At 43.0% G+C, this 16,706-nt stretch overlaps 2 protein-coding genes across 5 annotated transcripts in view; both read left to right on the forward strand.

Annotated features, from left to right (window-relative positions):
* mical2b (microtubule associated monooxygenase, calponin and LIM domain containing 2b) overlaps positions 1 to 512 on the forward strand; it is a gene marked incomplete at its 3' end in the record, with an annotated part of 35,952 nt that extends 35,440 nt beyond the window's left edge. For all 4 annotated transcript variants that reach the window (XM_084477670.1, XM_084477672.1, XM_084477673.1 and 1 more), the window contains 2 exons: positions 26 to 99; positions 256 to 512. In XM_084477670.1, the coding sequence (XP_084333796.1) occupies positions 26 to 99; positions 256 to 512 (331 nt within the window). The remainder of the gene's footprint in view (positions 1 to 25; positions 100 to 255) is intronic.
* Positions 513 to 1,354: 842 nt separating this feature from the next.
* Positions 1,355 to 14,983, forward strand: parvaa (parvin, alpha a). The gene is made up of 13 exons (XM_084477256.1): positions 1,355 to 1,607; positions 4,468 to 4,557; positions 4,667 to 4,737; positions 4,970 to 5,072; positions 5,327 to 5,467; positions 6,526 to 6,641; positions 6,976 to 7,034; positions 8,366 to 8,385; positions 8,492 to 8,553; positions 8,810 to 8,878; positions 9,426 to 9,527; positions 12,307 to 12,379; positions 12,898 to 14,983. The coding sequence occupies exons 1-13, from the start codon at positions 1,472 to 1,474 to the stop codon at positions 12,972 to 12,974; spliced, it is 1,119 nt and encodes a 372-aa protein (XP_084333382.1). The 5' UTR covers positions 1,355 to 1,471; the 3' UTR covers positions 12,975 to 14,983.
* The last annotated feature ends 1,723 nt before the right edge of the window (positions 14,984 to 16,706 follow it).

Below are 16,706 nucleotides of genomic sequence, written 5' to 3' on the forward strand. Positions count from 1 at the left end.
CATTGTTGTGTTTCCTGTACACCAGTGCTCAGGAGCTGGAGCTGCAGGACACACAGTGTCGCCTACAGCAGGATCTACGACGCAAGATGGCCATAGAAGGTATAACAGAATGCACACACGCACACACACATACCGGCGCTTCACAATTCTTCTCCCATGTCCTCAAATGTCTTCCAGAAAGAATGACACACACTCAGACACAGACAAACCCGCTTTCGTTGGGTGGAGCGGCGCTAACACTGCATGTCCCTCCAGACACGACGAAGAGCGCGTCGGAGCTGCAGGGGGAGCAGGAGCTCCTGTCTGAGCTGATGAGGACGGTGGAGCGCCGGGACACCCTGGTCTCCCTCCTGGAGGAGCAGCGGCTCAGGGAGAGGGACGAGGACCGGGACCTGGAGAGCATGTCCAGGGGCTACGAGCTCCACTGGAGCCCCGGCCAGAGCCTGGGCTGGTGGGACAATCTGGAGGGCTCAGGGGTAGAGTCAGGCAGCCAGGGAGACACGCTGGGCTAGCCCGGGGGGGGGGGGGCGGCCATCTCTTTGGCCATCTCGCAAACAAATAGGATATTTCATGGTATGAAGTGTATGAATGTGGTTATTTTACTGCAGTTGTGCCCTGCTACCCTTCACCGTGAGATGTATGTCATACTCCCACACACTGTGTATTGTGTTTGAGGTCTCTGCATAGAGAGAGAGGCAACACGACCTACGGCTGTGTAGAAGGGCAACTTTTCTATGGGTCTTTATGAAGATGCGTGCACTTTGAACCGTGTGCTCTCTCCGGTGCTGAGCGCTGAGAACAAAGAATGTACGGAAGAATGAAAGATGGAAGATTGCCTGGAGAGTTATGAATAGACACTGATTTACCAAGGATCTAACTTGAAGGGCTTCAATAGTCTAAAAAGGTTAACATGTAGTTTGGTATGTATGTGATTTTATCCTAAAATAACTTTTATGTTTAAGAATTATTTAATAAAGTTTGAAATTAAAAAATCTTTGTTGTCTTTATGACTTTGTATCTGAGTTCATAAATTCTACATTTAAAAGTAAGCTATTTATATATATATAAATAAGTGTGTATATGTATGTATCCTAGATGATGCCAGGCAGTAGGCCTAATAGTTATTATACAATTATAAAGTCTACCGTGGAGTTTCTTAAAAGTGGGCGAGTTGCCGGAATAATTGCCCCTACATAATTGAATAAATATTAGAAATACAATGAGAAACGTGTCATAATGTTTCCTGCTCAGACCTTTTCCACTTTCTACAGACTGTAGCCTATAGAGTCGCTCTCTAGTTTTCCTCTCCCTAGGGGAGGGACGGGAATGCAGCGAACAACGTTCCAAATAACTGGAATTCCGTTTCCGCTTTAGGGAGTGGACATTGATTTCATTTCTTCGCCCCGCGGAAACTTTTGCTATTAATTCGCATAAAGTCTATTCTTTCCATCTGCTTGGATAAGTTGCACCGATGGCTTCGTCGCCTCAGAAGTCTCCGTCCTCTCCCAAGTCCCCGACACCGAAATCACCGTCTTCCAGAAAGAAAGATGATTCGTTCTTGGGAAAACTTGGAGGAACTTTGGCAAGAAGGAAAAAAGCAAAGGAAGGTAAACTATGTTTCACTAAACAATCCGGAAGTGCTATTGCACATTATTCAACATTTCTACTGTGCTGTGCAAAATAATCGACGGAAATTGGCAACAATATTAGTATTATTTGTTACGATTCTTACTCATTGATTGCCGTATGTCGTAATGTCTACCATTCACTCGGTCTATTCAACTAAATATGTATTTTTCGGAGATGATTTTATTGAACACAGATGGACGGGCATATGGTTGACTAAAGTATTGTTTATTTGGTAACCTAAACTCAAACGGTAATGAACGCGTCACAGTTTGATTTTTGCGGCGCCGCGGGCAATGTTTCCATGTAGGGTATTGACTCCACTATAACTGCAATAACTGAGGGATGACATAATGGTAAACACAGGGCCTCTGGCTTGTAGTAGGATAGTCGCTGAGCCTAGCATTTGCTCTCACAATGAATGTTGAATGTTACTTTTTAGGTCTGAGATATGCAGATGTTTACAGCCAATATTTTTATTGATCATGTTGGGGCTGATTTGTAATTTGAATATTTAAATGGACTGTAATCATGTTTGACATAGTTATTATGACAGAGTTTGTTCTTTGAATCTGAAAGAATTAAAAAGAGGTAGGCCTATGTCCTTTTGCTGACCCCATTTTGATTAACGTCTATTACAATTGCTGTTGGACAAAATGACATGGGCCTCTTGTCTAGGTTTTTATTGTGGAATGAGTTGTTGTCATTCCGGATGCTATTCACCAGCTGAGCCCAGTTTTATGTTTCCATTTTTTTCCTCTCAAGCAGCGCATATACACACCAAATCACATTACACCCACTTTTATCTTTTTCCTGTGGACTGTGTTCAACAGACGGCCAGCGAGTGCATGTGACATACACATACACAACATCAAACACAAAGCGCAACATGCATAGTGTCCAGACGCCTGTGATTTAATGGGAACCCTTGGCTGGATCCCTTTTGTGTTTGCCATTAATTACATTTAGGTTCCCGCGGACGTTTATGACACAGGTGGCTGTGGATAGAGGGAAGAGAGGGCTAGGGGGTTGCTTAGGATAAGACTACCGATTGGCTATGGAGTGAGAGATGGGGTGGGGATGTGGAAGAGGAAGAAATGGAGATGAAAGATGTAACGATGGCGGAGATGATGAAAGGAGGGAGGGAGGGCTGCTTATTTCTCCATAGTACATCATAATGTCAGAGCCCATCGCGGGACACGCACGCACCCACCCACGCACGCACAGAGCAGCTGTCATTGCAGTAGTGTTGAAACCCGCCATGAAGGGGTCAGACCGTATGTAACGTTACGTTATTACTGTCAAAATATTGGAGAGAGAGAGAGAGAGGCTTGTCTTTCACCCTTCACTCATTTAACAGCATGGCGTTTTTGATTCTAGTAATTCAATTGTTTGTTTACAAAATGGTGCATTGATTTCGTAGAATATCAAAGGCCGTAATTATTCCTAATATTTGTCAGTTTGTTAATACATAACTAGAATTTGGCTCCCACTTTTGGCAGAGTTGGATAAACTCCCTCTATCTCGACCTATGGTGTACAACAAACTAGGTTTTGAAATTATGTTGGCCCCGGAATACAGGAATACCCCCCCCCCCCCCCCCCCCCCCCCCCCTTAGACTCACGTCAGCTGTGAGCAGTAGGCCCTGTTGTTGGCAGCACGCAGTATGTCACTGATCTCGCTCACCTGCTGAATATCCGTCTTCACAAAACAAACCTCCCAGAAATCTCACTGGGGAGCTTACAAACTATGGCAATGTGAGAAACACAGGGAAGAGGCACACACACACACACACACACACACACACACACACACTTGTGTGTGTGTGTGTGTGTGTGTGTCATAGCCCTCCTCAGCATCCTGTTCCATGCTTTGGTTTGTGTAATTAATCATGTACATTACAGGAGATTCTCAAATGCGGCTCAAGGCAGGTGGTGGTGGGGAAGAAGGCAAGGGGAGTTGACACCACCCCATGTCGAAGGGGATATTGGATCTAACAGACTCCGTTAGTGGTGTTATTGTAGTGTGAAATTCTAGTTGATTTCTTTCATTTTTTTAATTCTGGGGAAAATATGACACTGGGGCTCTGTATGTGTTATAATGTTCTCTGTTCTCATGCACCCTTTGTGTGTGTGTGTGTGTGTGTGTGTGTGTGTGTGTGTGTGTGTGTGTGTGTGTGACACACACATGCACACTTATGGATGGTGTTGATTAGAAGGATGCTCTCCTGGGAGGTGGATTTGCAGGGATGTTCACACCCAGCTTTGTATAGAAGTGCAAACAGACACAAGCTGATCTGACAAACCCCTGAAGCCTCTTCTGGAGGCTCCATGGACACATACAGTATAATTATATATGTATGTATATATTATGTATGCATGTGTACATGTAAATGTATGTGTGTGTGTGTGTGTGTGTGTGTGTGTGTGTGTATATATGTTCAGAGATGGCTACGAGTCAATGTGTCGGACACGACGAGCAGAATGGCATCATAGGCTCTGTCAGACCGTGCCGCGTTGCAGCATGGAAAGGCAGAGCAACAAAACTGTCAAAACGAAAGTCACTTTTTTTGAAGAATGGGCGTTTTTAAATCCTACAAGTTGCATCTTTGGTTCTTGTTGTAGTTGAAGGACATGAGTGACATGCCACCTGTTTTATTTTGTCATTATGGAAGTGGCCGTGCTGGAGCAGTGAACTCCTGTGGCCACGTGATTCATATTATTTGAGCTGTGGATGAGGAGCAGAAGCCGGTTGCAAACGATGCTCACACAAACTGACTGTAATGCAAATTAACGGTTAGGCATGAAGTTAGTTTGACTTCTCCTTCTTCTTCTCTTCCAGTGTCCGAGCTCCAGGAGGAGGGGATAAATGCCATCAATCATCCTCTCAGCCCCTCCCACTATGAGCTGGATCCTGAGGACACCATGCTAGGTAGTACCAACCCACCGGCCAGTACTTCTATTCAAATCTCAGCTGGCGGCTGAAACTCTGGTGTTCCTGTCTGGTTTTAACTCCCCATGTCTCTCTCCCCCACCTTTAGAGGAGAATGAAGTGCGCACCATGGTGGACCCTAACTCCAAGAATGACCGCAAGCTACAGGAACTCATCAAGGTAAGTCTGACTTTGAGCAGGTAGGATTAAGGACCTTACAACCAGTTACTCTGCATTCACGAATATGCTGATGCTCGCGATGCTGTGAGTTTTGTCCCTAGTTCCTGACCAAATGAAGATGGTAATGATTCAAAAGTCACATTCACTAAAACTGAAAATGGAATAAAAACAACAGGGTGTAAAGCTGTTCTAACTTCTTACTTTCTTCTTACGTTTGTACTTTTTCGTCCAGGTATTGATCGACTGGATCAATGACGTACTGGTGGGAGAGAGAATCATCGTGAAGGACCTGGCGGAGGACTTGTATGATGGACAGGTCCTGCAGAAACTCTTTGGTAAGAAACACCGAGACAACGCCTGGTCGTGTTCGGCTGCGGCGGCGCTTCTTCTCAGCGGGAGATGGCGAGTGTGTAACAGAGTAACAGGAGTCACCCCCTGTCACCCTCACTCCTGATGTTACTCTGTTACACACCGTTACAGGAGTCACCCCCTGTCATCCTCACTCCTGATGCTATCCGGCTCTCAGGCGTCTCCTGGCTCAAAGTGCCGTGGTGTGTCGTGTACATTCTCTCGTCTTTTCGTTCCACAGAGAAGCTGGAGGGCGAGAAGCTGAACGTGGCGGAGGTGACGCAGTCAGAGATTGCCCAGAAACAGAAACTGCAGACCGTTCTGGAACGCATCAACGACTCCATCAAGGTGTCCACCCGTAGCATCCGCTGGAATGTTGACTGTAAGACCACCACCCTGCTTATTACACTTTAATAGACTAACATGCTAGACCTTAAAACTACTTAACTACCGTGACTACCGGTCTGCCAAGGCCTTCCAGCAGGGGCGTTGTGTCGAAGTATTGAAGTAAAATGTTAAGTCTGGGTTCCTGAGCCAGGTAAACTCTTAAGCTCACCATGCAAATACCTCCAATGATTGGCAGACATAAATAAATACAAAGGCCAAATAAATGAACGTCATTGAATTTATTGTAGAAGCGGGAAAGTGAAATATGAAAGACGTTTCAGAAAATCTGAACCACTATGAAATTCCCCCTTATGTAGAAGCTTCATGGAATTCAAGAAATGGTTTACAAAAGGGAAAGGTCTCTGAGGGCTGTGAAAAGCATGGCATGTAATTGATTTTGCAAAACATTCTAATCAATACACTTTTTGGCTTCTTTCCGCACGGCTCCACCCTGGTCAAAAGCCTTATCAGCCCGCCTTCACCCTCATGTTACTCACTCTCTCGGTTCTCTCGGTCACATCCAATAGGCTTCTTCTTAGTCCGCTCTCTTTTCATTTGCCGTTACCAGTGTGCACTATCAAAGGCTGACTTTGGCCACTTAATTGGTCCTTGTTGTTTTGCCTCTTGCGGTTCTAATACGCCATATGTCTGCCTAAATAGCATACTTCACTAGACCGCTCCATCGTAATTCTTCTTTCATTACATAAGCACACACGCACATGCACAAATACACGTATGCACACACACAGATTACGTTGCCTTGCTATGCCGTGCATTTTCTGAGCGTACTGAGTAGGACTAATGTAGCAGCGTTTGATATGTGCATTCAACTTTACCGTGCAAGGTGTGTACTATACATAAAGCCATGGGAAAAATTGCATATTTTACAGCCACAAATGTATTTTTGGGCTTTAAATGATTCAAATATTTTTGAAGGCCATCTTTTAATTGGCATACAACCAATATGAAGGTCCCATGTCTCGACTGGAAGACCTTCTAGGATCAACATAACACTCGCAATGGATGGGATTTAATACAAGCCTTCCACCACAGCGGTCCACGCCAAGAGCATCGTTGCCATCCTGCACCTGCTGGTGGCGCTGTCCCAACACTTCCGTGCTCCCATCCGATTGCCAGACCATGTCTCCATTCAAGTAGTGGTCGTCCAGGTGGGTTTGGCATGTTTCCTGGAATGTGTGTTTTATGTCTGTTAAATTTTTGATTATTTATCTTATGTCTTGTTGATCGTTTGTTTATTTATGTCTGTTAATTGTTGATTGGCTACTTATATTTTCTACTAATAGAAAATGTATTTTTTTTATTGCTTGTTTGCACTGTGGGACCGAGAGAGGATTGCAATTTCATCTGTGTTGTATGTCATGCATATAACACACTTGACAATAAAGTGACTTTTACTTTGACTTGTGGGGATGGTGGTGGTGATGATGATGATGATGGTGATGACAATCATGTCCAACACATTTATTGCCTGCTTTTCCACAGAAAAGAGAGGGGATTCTTCAGTCCCGGCAGATTCAAGAGGAAATCACTGGAAACACGGAGTGAGTCAGCCTGTTGTGCATACATCGCTAGCACTATGAATGGACATTCATTTATTACGTCAATTTGGTTGCAACGCTATCTATTATAGTGACTGACGTGAAAATGCCAATACTCCGATGGATCACTCAAACGTTGAATACCCTGCCTACCTACAACTGACATCCATTATGGTCAACGCAATTTTCCTCTGTCTTGTGGAACAACTAGTGCAATAATGAATGACCAGCAATTGTATAAGAAGAAGGGGCTTGGTGGCACACTTGCCAAGTGGAAGCATTAGACAATTAAAGGAACACAGACACACACACACACACACACACTCACACTCACACTCACACTCTCTCACACACACACACACACACACACACACACACACACATACCTTTCGCTTTGCGGCGGTCCTGCAGGCTGACAGCAGCAGCTGTGCAGATAAACCCAGGCCAAAGCGCACACACACATACCCAATCACACACATTTTGTCATGGTAGAAAGACATGCCATGTTAATAATTCAAACACACACACACACACACTGTCACACTGGCAAATCAGCTGTTACCACACCATCAAGGCCTCTGCCCAGGCGTGCCTGCCTCTGCCATCACAGATTACACTGTGTGTGTGTGTGTGTGTGTGTGTGTGTGTGTGTGTGTGTGTGTGTGTGTGTGTGTGTGTGTGTGTGTGTGTGGCTCTTGCCATGTCTTGCTGGCCTGTTCATTGTGATATCCCTTCCTCTGGGCCACTTACAGCCCAACATTCCCTACACTCCAAGCCACCTGACCAGCCCTCACCCTGCCCCAGACCATAATATCCCAGCATAATCCAACAACAACAATGCAAAGAATGGGCCTCCTTTTCCCGCCAAATGAAACCTATACATAACATGGAATCTTCTTACAACAAACCCGTGCTGGGCCGTTTTCAATCTGTTGAGATGATGGCAACAGGCTACTACTATAGGCAGCCTGACTCTCCGAATGACAACGGTGATGATGCCATATGTTATGCCCCATATATCTCTGTGGCTTTCCACGTGGGCAATACACAAGGCACTGCCCTCTATTGTAGCTGACATGATAGGGTCCCAGGACAGACTCATTGTCCACTTTCATTCCTCTGAAGATGCTGCTCATTCACAGCATTCCTCTGCGGTTGAATTGGAGGCATTTCACGTCCGGAGGAACAGAAATCAAAGAGTGGCAGATTGTACGTAGGTGCAAAGGGGTCCTTTGCATTTGATTTGGCTGATGTGTTCGCTCTCTCTCTCTCTCTCTCTCTTCCTCCCGCCTCTCTGCCGTGTTTCTGCTCTTGATGGCTGTCTTCTATCCCAGGGCTTTTTCTGGAAGACATGGTATGTTTTGTTTGTTTCGTTTTATTTATAAGGACACTGTATGCCTCCGTCAATATATTTTTTTGTTGCTAACATTTTTTTACCAAATGTTGTCATGTGTCTTTAGAACGGGATGCTTTTGACACCTTGTTTGACCATGCTCCAGATAAGCTGAATGTTGTCAAAAAGGTAATATGTTTGCACAATCTCACTTTCGTTTTTTGTATTTTTTGCATGTGCCATGATGCTGCAAATTTGATGTAGTTCTGTGTAAAACCCAATGGATCTTATTCACCTAGCAGCCATTGTCCTCCCCCTCCCCTCACCCCCACTAGCATTTAAAACCAAGATGGCCGCTAGGTGAATAAGGCCCATCAATAAACACTTTTTAATTAAGGAGAAATAGTTCCGCCTTGGTGACTGACTGTTCTTTGTGGTTCCTCAGACTTTGATCACATTTGTGAACAAACACCTGAACAAACTCAACCTTGAGGTGTCCGAACTGGATACACAGGTATTTGACACACATACACACACCTACACTGTTATTCATAAAGGGAGTGCCTGTGGTTCCTTGAGTGGGAGGGTTTATGGTTGTCTTTAAAGTGCCTTGATGACAAATATTTGGTTGCAATAAAATCACTAGATATACTTCAGCAGCGATGATGGATTTCTATTAGTCATGATTTATCAAACATTTAAACAACAACAAACGTAAATCATATTCCCAAAAAACCCAAGACCTTTGTATGTATGTTTGATTTCACAAGTGCCCAAATAAGGACTTCCATCGTTCCATAGTGATTTCTTTTTGCAGAAAATGAAAGTGGTCACCATCAGTCATCATCTCAGTTTGTGTATACGTCATTGATATTCTCTAATGGAATCACTTGTTTGTTTCCTTTTACTGATTTCCTTTGCTAGCACCAAGCTTTGACTCTGTGGCCTCCTATTTGATGACTAACAAGCTCTGTGTTCCTGTCACTTGCCTATCCCCCCCATCTGTGAGTCATAAAGGGAGATTAGGGCCTCTTTGTACTGACCAGCGGACATCTTTATAGTTTGCAGATGGTGTTTACCTGGTCTTACTGATGGGGCTCCTGGAGGGGTATTTTGTACCTCTCTACAACTTCTTCCTCACTCCGGAGAACTTTGACCAAAAGGTACAGCTCAACTGCTTTTTGTATTTTGTATTGCCTACTTCTGTGAAGACTTCTGCCATTTGTTATTGTTTACACATAAAGGATAGCTGAAAATGTCAGGTCAGACACATCTGACCTGACAACAGACACATCTGACCTGACATGAAGCCATGGCGGACCTGAACGGACAAGACCTTGTTTCCAAATGTCTCTTTCACATTTCATGTCAGTGCTCCTTTTCTCCCCCATCGGTCTCTACTACTGGACATTCAAATCCTCAAGGTCTCTGTTCCTCTCACCTTGAAAACCATGACAATGACTGTGGGAACCTCCAGTGTGTAGACAACACCGGCGCCTTGTTGCACCGGGACCTGATGGACACGGGATCGCAACCCGTCTCTGTCTCCGATTCTCCTCTTTACGAAATGCCTCCGTAAATCTAGGCCTGATAAATAGCATCCCTTGTCCCCTTGGACTCCATTCAGCGCTCGAGCATCTTTTCAGCCACTCCAGCGGGCTCTGTTGTACTGCGGTATTCTGGACAGGCGATCCACGCAGACACCTCCGTAGCCTTGTGTTTGGTTGCCAGCCAACATGCCCTGCCAAGCCGCACAGCCGAATGGGCATCACTGCTACAGTGCGCACAATTCAACTCTCAAGAGCACACCCACACGCGCGCGCACACGCGCACACACACACACACACACACACACACACACACACACACACACACACACACACACACACACACACACACACACACACACACACACACACACACACACACACACACACACACACACACACAGTCTCCGCCTGGAAGAACAGGCACCAGCCCCAAAGCATCTGTAATCTCCTATTGCACAGGGAACGCTGGAGTGGCTAGGGGGGCTTAGAGAGAGAGAGTGTGTGTGTGTGTGTGTGATCATAGTGTCGTTGGTGGTTGATGCCTTGGTTAGTAGATCTGTTCTACAGCTGAATGTCATTCTTTCTCCTTCTCTCCGCGACTGTGTTGGATAGCCACATATATGAAATGAGCCCTCAAAAACCCTGTGTGATTACTAATTCCTGTGGAGGAAGAACACAATTATGTGTTCACACAGATGAGTGGAAAGATGGGCCCTGTTGCTGACATTTTCAAGGTTTTCATACATGGTTTATTTTTTTCTATTTTCTGATTGGTTGCATGTCCAGTATAAAGAGATCTAGTCAGAAATAGGTGGTTTAAATGCACATGTGCAGAGAGGGTTCGGACAGTCTCACAGGTCTATCTAGATGTTTTATTATATTTGTATTGCTTCCTTCTCCTGCTCCCCCCCCCGCCCCTGGTATATCAACATACTGTAATTGTATGACCTCTTACATTCTCCAAACACGTCAATGGTCAGATGCAGAATGCTGTGGTGCCTCACCTTCTGTGTTGCCTGTCACATTCAAGCGGCAGCCATGACCGCCTGTTAGTGAAGCACAGGCAGAAGAAATCTAATGTGGAATAAGCGAGTACATCTCTGGCCTCTGGTTAGTTGCTAGATCATCTCCATATTATGTATATCGCAAGGTCATGGTTGATATGTATGGAATTAAAAAGTTGTTAAGGGTTGAATTTAATAAGTTTTTTATGGTTAGAGACTGCTATTCAAGTCCTACACTCAATTGACCTAATACAGAATTTTTCCATTGCTGGTTGCAAACATCGCACACTGAAACATTTTGCGTAAAACAATGGGTGATATTGCGGATGCTACATCCATATTGTTTACGTCTATGGTTGAGGGATGACCCTTTCACAGCTATGACAACACGGGTCTTACATAGGATGATGATGTTATAGCTAACATGCTTTTCTGAAAATTCCTTTAAAAGTCTTCCTTTCCTGATTTTTAAGGGTGTGTGTTAAAATGCACACCCTGTTTTATTTCTTTCTGAAAATCTCTCTCTCTCTCTCGCTCTCGCTCTCGCTCTCTCTCTACTGCCAATCCCTATTAAGCAGCCACATAGATATAAATGGCAGATTAGAAAGAATACATTGATATTTTCTTAATTCAGAGAACTGCGGGAGAGTGTTGTCTCATCGGACATTAACAACCGGGACTCCCTGGTAAATGGTTAGGGTTGGCAAGTATGTTGCAGTGATATAAATCTAATGATTAATGAAGACTGAGTTTTTGTGCAGCTGCTACGGGCTTAGGGCTCGAATGCCGAACAAGGCGCCCTCTGTTTGCCCACAGAGGAAGCCGAGGTTGAGGATTGAGCTGACCTCGAGTTTATTGTGGGTTTTATCGGGTTTTACCCCCCCCCTTTCCACGGTCTCTTATCACCGTCGTCGTGGTAATTGTGTGTGTTTGCGTGCGCGCGCGTGCTCACCTGTCCACCTGGCTACCCTAAGCCTGTGTGTACACATGTGTGCTGTGTTTATATTGTGTATTCACTCACCTTTTGTTTGCCGGTTTGTGTTTGTGCATGTTAAATATCAGAATGCCAAATGTTGCCTTTCAGTATTTACATTTAGGAAAGAACCCAAATTAGTGTTACAATTTGGTTCTATAAATCAATTTGGGCTACCTTTTTATCATTTCGACCTTCTGGAAATGTTTTTCGTGCACACGATGCGTTGATGAATTATTAACATTTGAGTCTGTTTCAATGTTTCTCTAAAACCACAATGTACTTGGTAAAGTTTTGGAAAGATTGAGTGGGAGCTAATGGAAGAAGACCATCAGCTCATGGGACGTAACCTTTTACATGACGATGGACGAGCTAGGGAACGTGTTTGGTTTTAATCATGCTCCATGTCACGCAGGTCCACAACGTGTCCTTCTCCTTCGAGCTGATGCAGGATGGAGGGTTGGAGAGGCCCAAGCCCAGGCCAGAGGGTAGGGCTCGTCTGATTAAAACATTGCTTTCCTTTCTTCACTTCATGCAATCTCTGCCTACTGTGAATGAATCATTCACGGGGACTGCAAAGTCGTGCAGATGTGCATGGAGGTCCGTAGTCAGGGAAAGTACAAATCGAAAAGGTTGTTCAAAACCGGTTAGAAGATGTTTTTCTATCAAGTATGGATTGGTGGACAAGATGAGGATTTCCAAACATGATGATGGCATCTCAGAATTCAGATTTGTTGTGTTCAGCAAGTAGAGAGCAGATTGGCTCAGATATAAGCCCCAAAGCAGCAGCAGCAGCAGCGGCAGTAGTTCCAGATCATGTGTCTCTGTCCCTGTTAAGCCTCTCTAAATACGGGGAGGTCCATGTGACTGCCAGCCTCTGCTCTGGGAAAAGGAAATTGGAATATTGTATTATACAGAGATGGTTTGTTTAACCAGGGGTTAGTACCAATACATTTTGCCGTTTGCCTTTGTCACTGTAATTGCAACATGTTTTCCCTCCCTCCAGATATCGTCAACTGTGACCTCAAGTCCACCCTGCGTGTGCTCTACAACCTCTTCACCCGGTACAGGAACGTTGAGTGACCAGCTTCTGTTGCTGGAGGGAATCCCTTTAGAGTGAGGCCCACGTACTTAAGCCTCACCATCAGTACATTTGGTAATCTTTTTTTTTTTCCACTGACTTTCTCCCTCCAAAGAAAAATGTATTTTTAAAGTAATTATCGGTGTTACCATTTCCAAAATATTCCTCCGGTAAACCACATTTCACTGTATCGTATTCTATTGCTAATTGCACATTTCCACACTGCTCTGTTTCTGCTCTGCAGAACTGTAAAGGCCTGTAGTAGACACATGAACCCATTAGGTGAAGCAATTACACGCATAAAGCATTGTATCTTTAGTTTCCTGTTCCATTGTATGCCATCTCTAGATTTGTGTTACGCCATTTGGAAAATTTAAGTGGGAGATGCTTGCTTCTTTTTTGATTATAAGATGTATTTATTGTACATTAGCACCCACCATGTTATGGTGTCTTTGCTTAGCTGAACTGTAAAAGTGTGACCAAAGCTTTGTTGTCAGAAATATATTTTTCTCTATTTGTTTTCATAACACTTTAACCACTGGCCTGATTCAACATCCTAGTTCGTCCGAGTAGATGTTGAGTCAGTTCTGTCAGCTGAAACTATAACACTCACCTGACCTGTTTCATGGAGCACGTTAACCAGTACTGGGCGTGGATATCACTAGCTTGCTCTCACACACATTGCGTTAGTAAGACAAGAAAGTGATAAGATAAGATAAAAGATAAGTTGCTAAGATAATTAAAGTTGTGTTGTTTCTAAGAAAAGGGATTAAGTTGTGATTATGGTCACACCCCTTATTGGTAGTTTATAGAGAAAACTGAAATAAATCTTAGTTTTATACTCCTGTTGATTGGACCTTTCAAGTATTTGGGGATGACATAGGCCTTAATACATACAAACAAAACCCTCAGTATATAGCAGTGAATATAGCTGCCCACAAATTGTTTGTTCCTGTCATTTATCTATTGAAGGTTTGTCATAAATGTAGTGTGTATCATTCAATAAAACACACATTCTCTGAATGTTTCTCATTCAATCTCTCCAAAATAAACAGTAGTACATTCAGTTTGAGGTTTTATTGTTTGCAAATTCCATACAAGGGACATTTTTCATAAGTGTTATGGACAAAAGGCTGTGTGTTTCTTTTATTCATTTTACTCTGGTTTTGTGTTGAACACTCTCAGGCAATTTGATTTAAACACACTTCAGAGAGCAAGAGGGTGCGCCTGAGTTTTAGATAGGGATATATGAATAATGGCTTTCCCAATGTTATGTTCAAATAGTGTGTGTGAAATGCAACAATTCTTCCGTTGAAGAATTCCATGAAGTTGTAATTTACATGATATCAATATATTTGTTGACAATATAAATTTAACTAGTTAAAATGTCTTATTTAATATATCACAATATGAAATGTATTGAATTAATTCTGAATGCATCGTCCAAAATGAAATTAAAATGTTTTATATGTTAAATATCAAGCATGGATTGCTTGTTATATCCATAATCATAATGATTAATCATTTTTATTAGTCATTAATATTAATAATTTCACCCTTTGGCGGATGAAGATGCTTTATGTATCACCTTGACATGCTATTCTGATGCTAACTGTTGAAAGTGTGTCAGGGAATATTAAATTGATGACATCATTATGTTTAATAAAGAGATAAAGATAGTTTTCATTAGAGAAAAGGTGGAATTGCTGATTACTGATCACTCTCACTTTCCTGATGAATGGAATGGACAGTTTCCCCTTGGGTACACTTAGATGGCTATTATCCAAAATGAATGAACATAAAAACAAGGTATTTTACTCTTGCTCCTAACAGCTAAATTAATAACCTTGAGTGGGAGCAGCAGGCAGTATGGTTCAGCGGCAAAGAATGCCAGTGTTACACCAAAGAAGAAGCAAAGAATGTATGTGCAACACAAGAGAATGGATCTCCCCACAGGTCTCTGTTTGCTCTGTGGCGTTTGTCAAGAAAGTTAATAATAAATGATGTGCACAAAAGTAAATTAAAAGAATAATGTCTCAACCTCCCTCGTCTTCCCCATTCTGGCCTGATTGTTTCTGAGATAAAGTCTCCAGGAAGCAGAAGACCAACCCCTATCTTGCCTGCTATCTCTCTCCTCGGTATGGGTCCTCACACTCTTCAACTGTCAAATTAATGTCACAGATACCATATGGGAGTGTGGTCTGGTCCTATTCTCTCCAATAGTGTTGATAAAACACCCCCAACATTCCTCTCTCTCTCTCTCTCTCTCTCTCTCTCTCTCTCTCTCTCTCTCTCTCTCTTTATATATCTAATTCAGATTCAAAGGGATTTATTGGCAGAATGAAAAAGGTTCAATTCACGGACTCCCTGAATTGAATGTGATAATGTGGTCAGATGCTCAACAGTTGAAGTTCTGGTAGTTTGGATGGAGGATGGAGAGTGCAGTCCAAGGTTATTGGAGAGTGAAGTAAGAGGCACTAACAGGCTGCTACTGCTGTCTCTGCTGGTATGACCCAATGTGCTCTGGCGTAGTCCCTCATCCATTAGCTGAAGGTTTATGTGGTTCATCTTTTCCATAACTGCTTTTTAATCGTATATAATTATAATTTCAATAATAGTCATTGAGTCATTGAATTGAGACATTGCCTTAACAATGTCACATTTGGTTTGCAATGAAATGTGTTTGATTCCATTCTTCATGTACAAATGAACATAGAAGTAACTTAATAACTGTTTTACATAGTACATCTTAACTATGTTATGATGTACTATGTAATATAATGCCCTTCACAACCACTTGTTTTCAAACTCCTATTCCTCTGCACTCAGTCCAGTTGTTTCTTACTAGAACCTTGCTGATGCAGCTCTTGCTTGTGTAAATGTGTTTGTAGTTACTACCGCAATGTTTTATTGTAAACTTTAATAGTGACTTGCTGCTTCCCTTGGAATTGGTCCAGTCTGCGTTGTTATTTCTTTTGTATTTTGTGGTGCTGATACTCTGTGTTTGTGCCTCCTCAGAGTCAGAGACTAATCTAAACCATGTGTCTCATGATCATCTGTTTCACTGCTTAGCTGGCATAAAGAACAGGAAACTGGAGTTCATATATATATATGGACATTATGCATAGCAGAACTTTACTGAATAATGTTAAAGTCCATAATAATGTAGATGTGTTTCATCAGACGGTATTTGGCCAAATAAAGGCCTCTAAATAACAAGTTATTTTCACTCCACATTTAGATACATGTTAGTTTTCTATAGGAATGTGTTTTTTACCTTCTAGTATTATTAGAGATCCATTCCCACTTGTTGCATTTCTTAAATCTATTCAACTGCAAAAGCAGTGTTGTCAGGGGCAACTGTTTTACCCCACAAAATAAACATGACAAAAAACGTACCTTTAACAGACAAAAAAAAAAAAAAAAATCGAATAAAACAATTGTGTAATTCTGACCCATTTAATGTACACAGAACAGAGCACTAAATCTCTCTCACTCGCTCTCCGCCTCACAAACATACACAAACACAGGCACATGCACACTAGGTGTGGAATTCTTGTGTGCTGGATGGCCTGGCTGTGGTGTCAAGTTGCAGTAGCCAGTTCAGGTTGTGACCCAGCCATATCTGTGTTTGTTTTATATCATGGCCCCTCCCTCTGGGGAGATGACAGTCTGCCAATGCCTAAGGGGTTGAAACCTAAGACAGGGTAGAGCTTAGTAGTAAACAACAACTC

Source organism: Micromesistius poutassou (assembly GCF_964030765.1).
Source record: "Micromesistius poutassou genome assembly, chromosome: 13".
In the NCBI taxonomy this organism is placed as follows: Eukaryota; Metazoa; Chordata; class Actinopteri; order Gadiformes; family Gadidae; genus Micromesistius; species Micromesistius poutassou.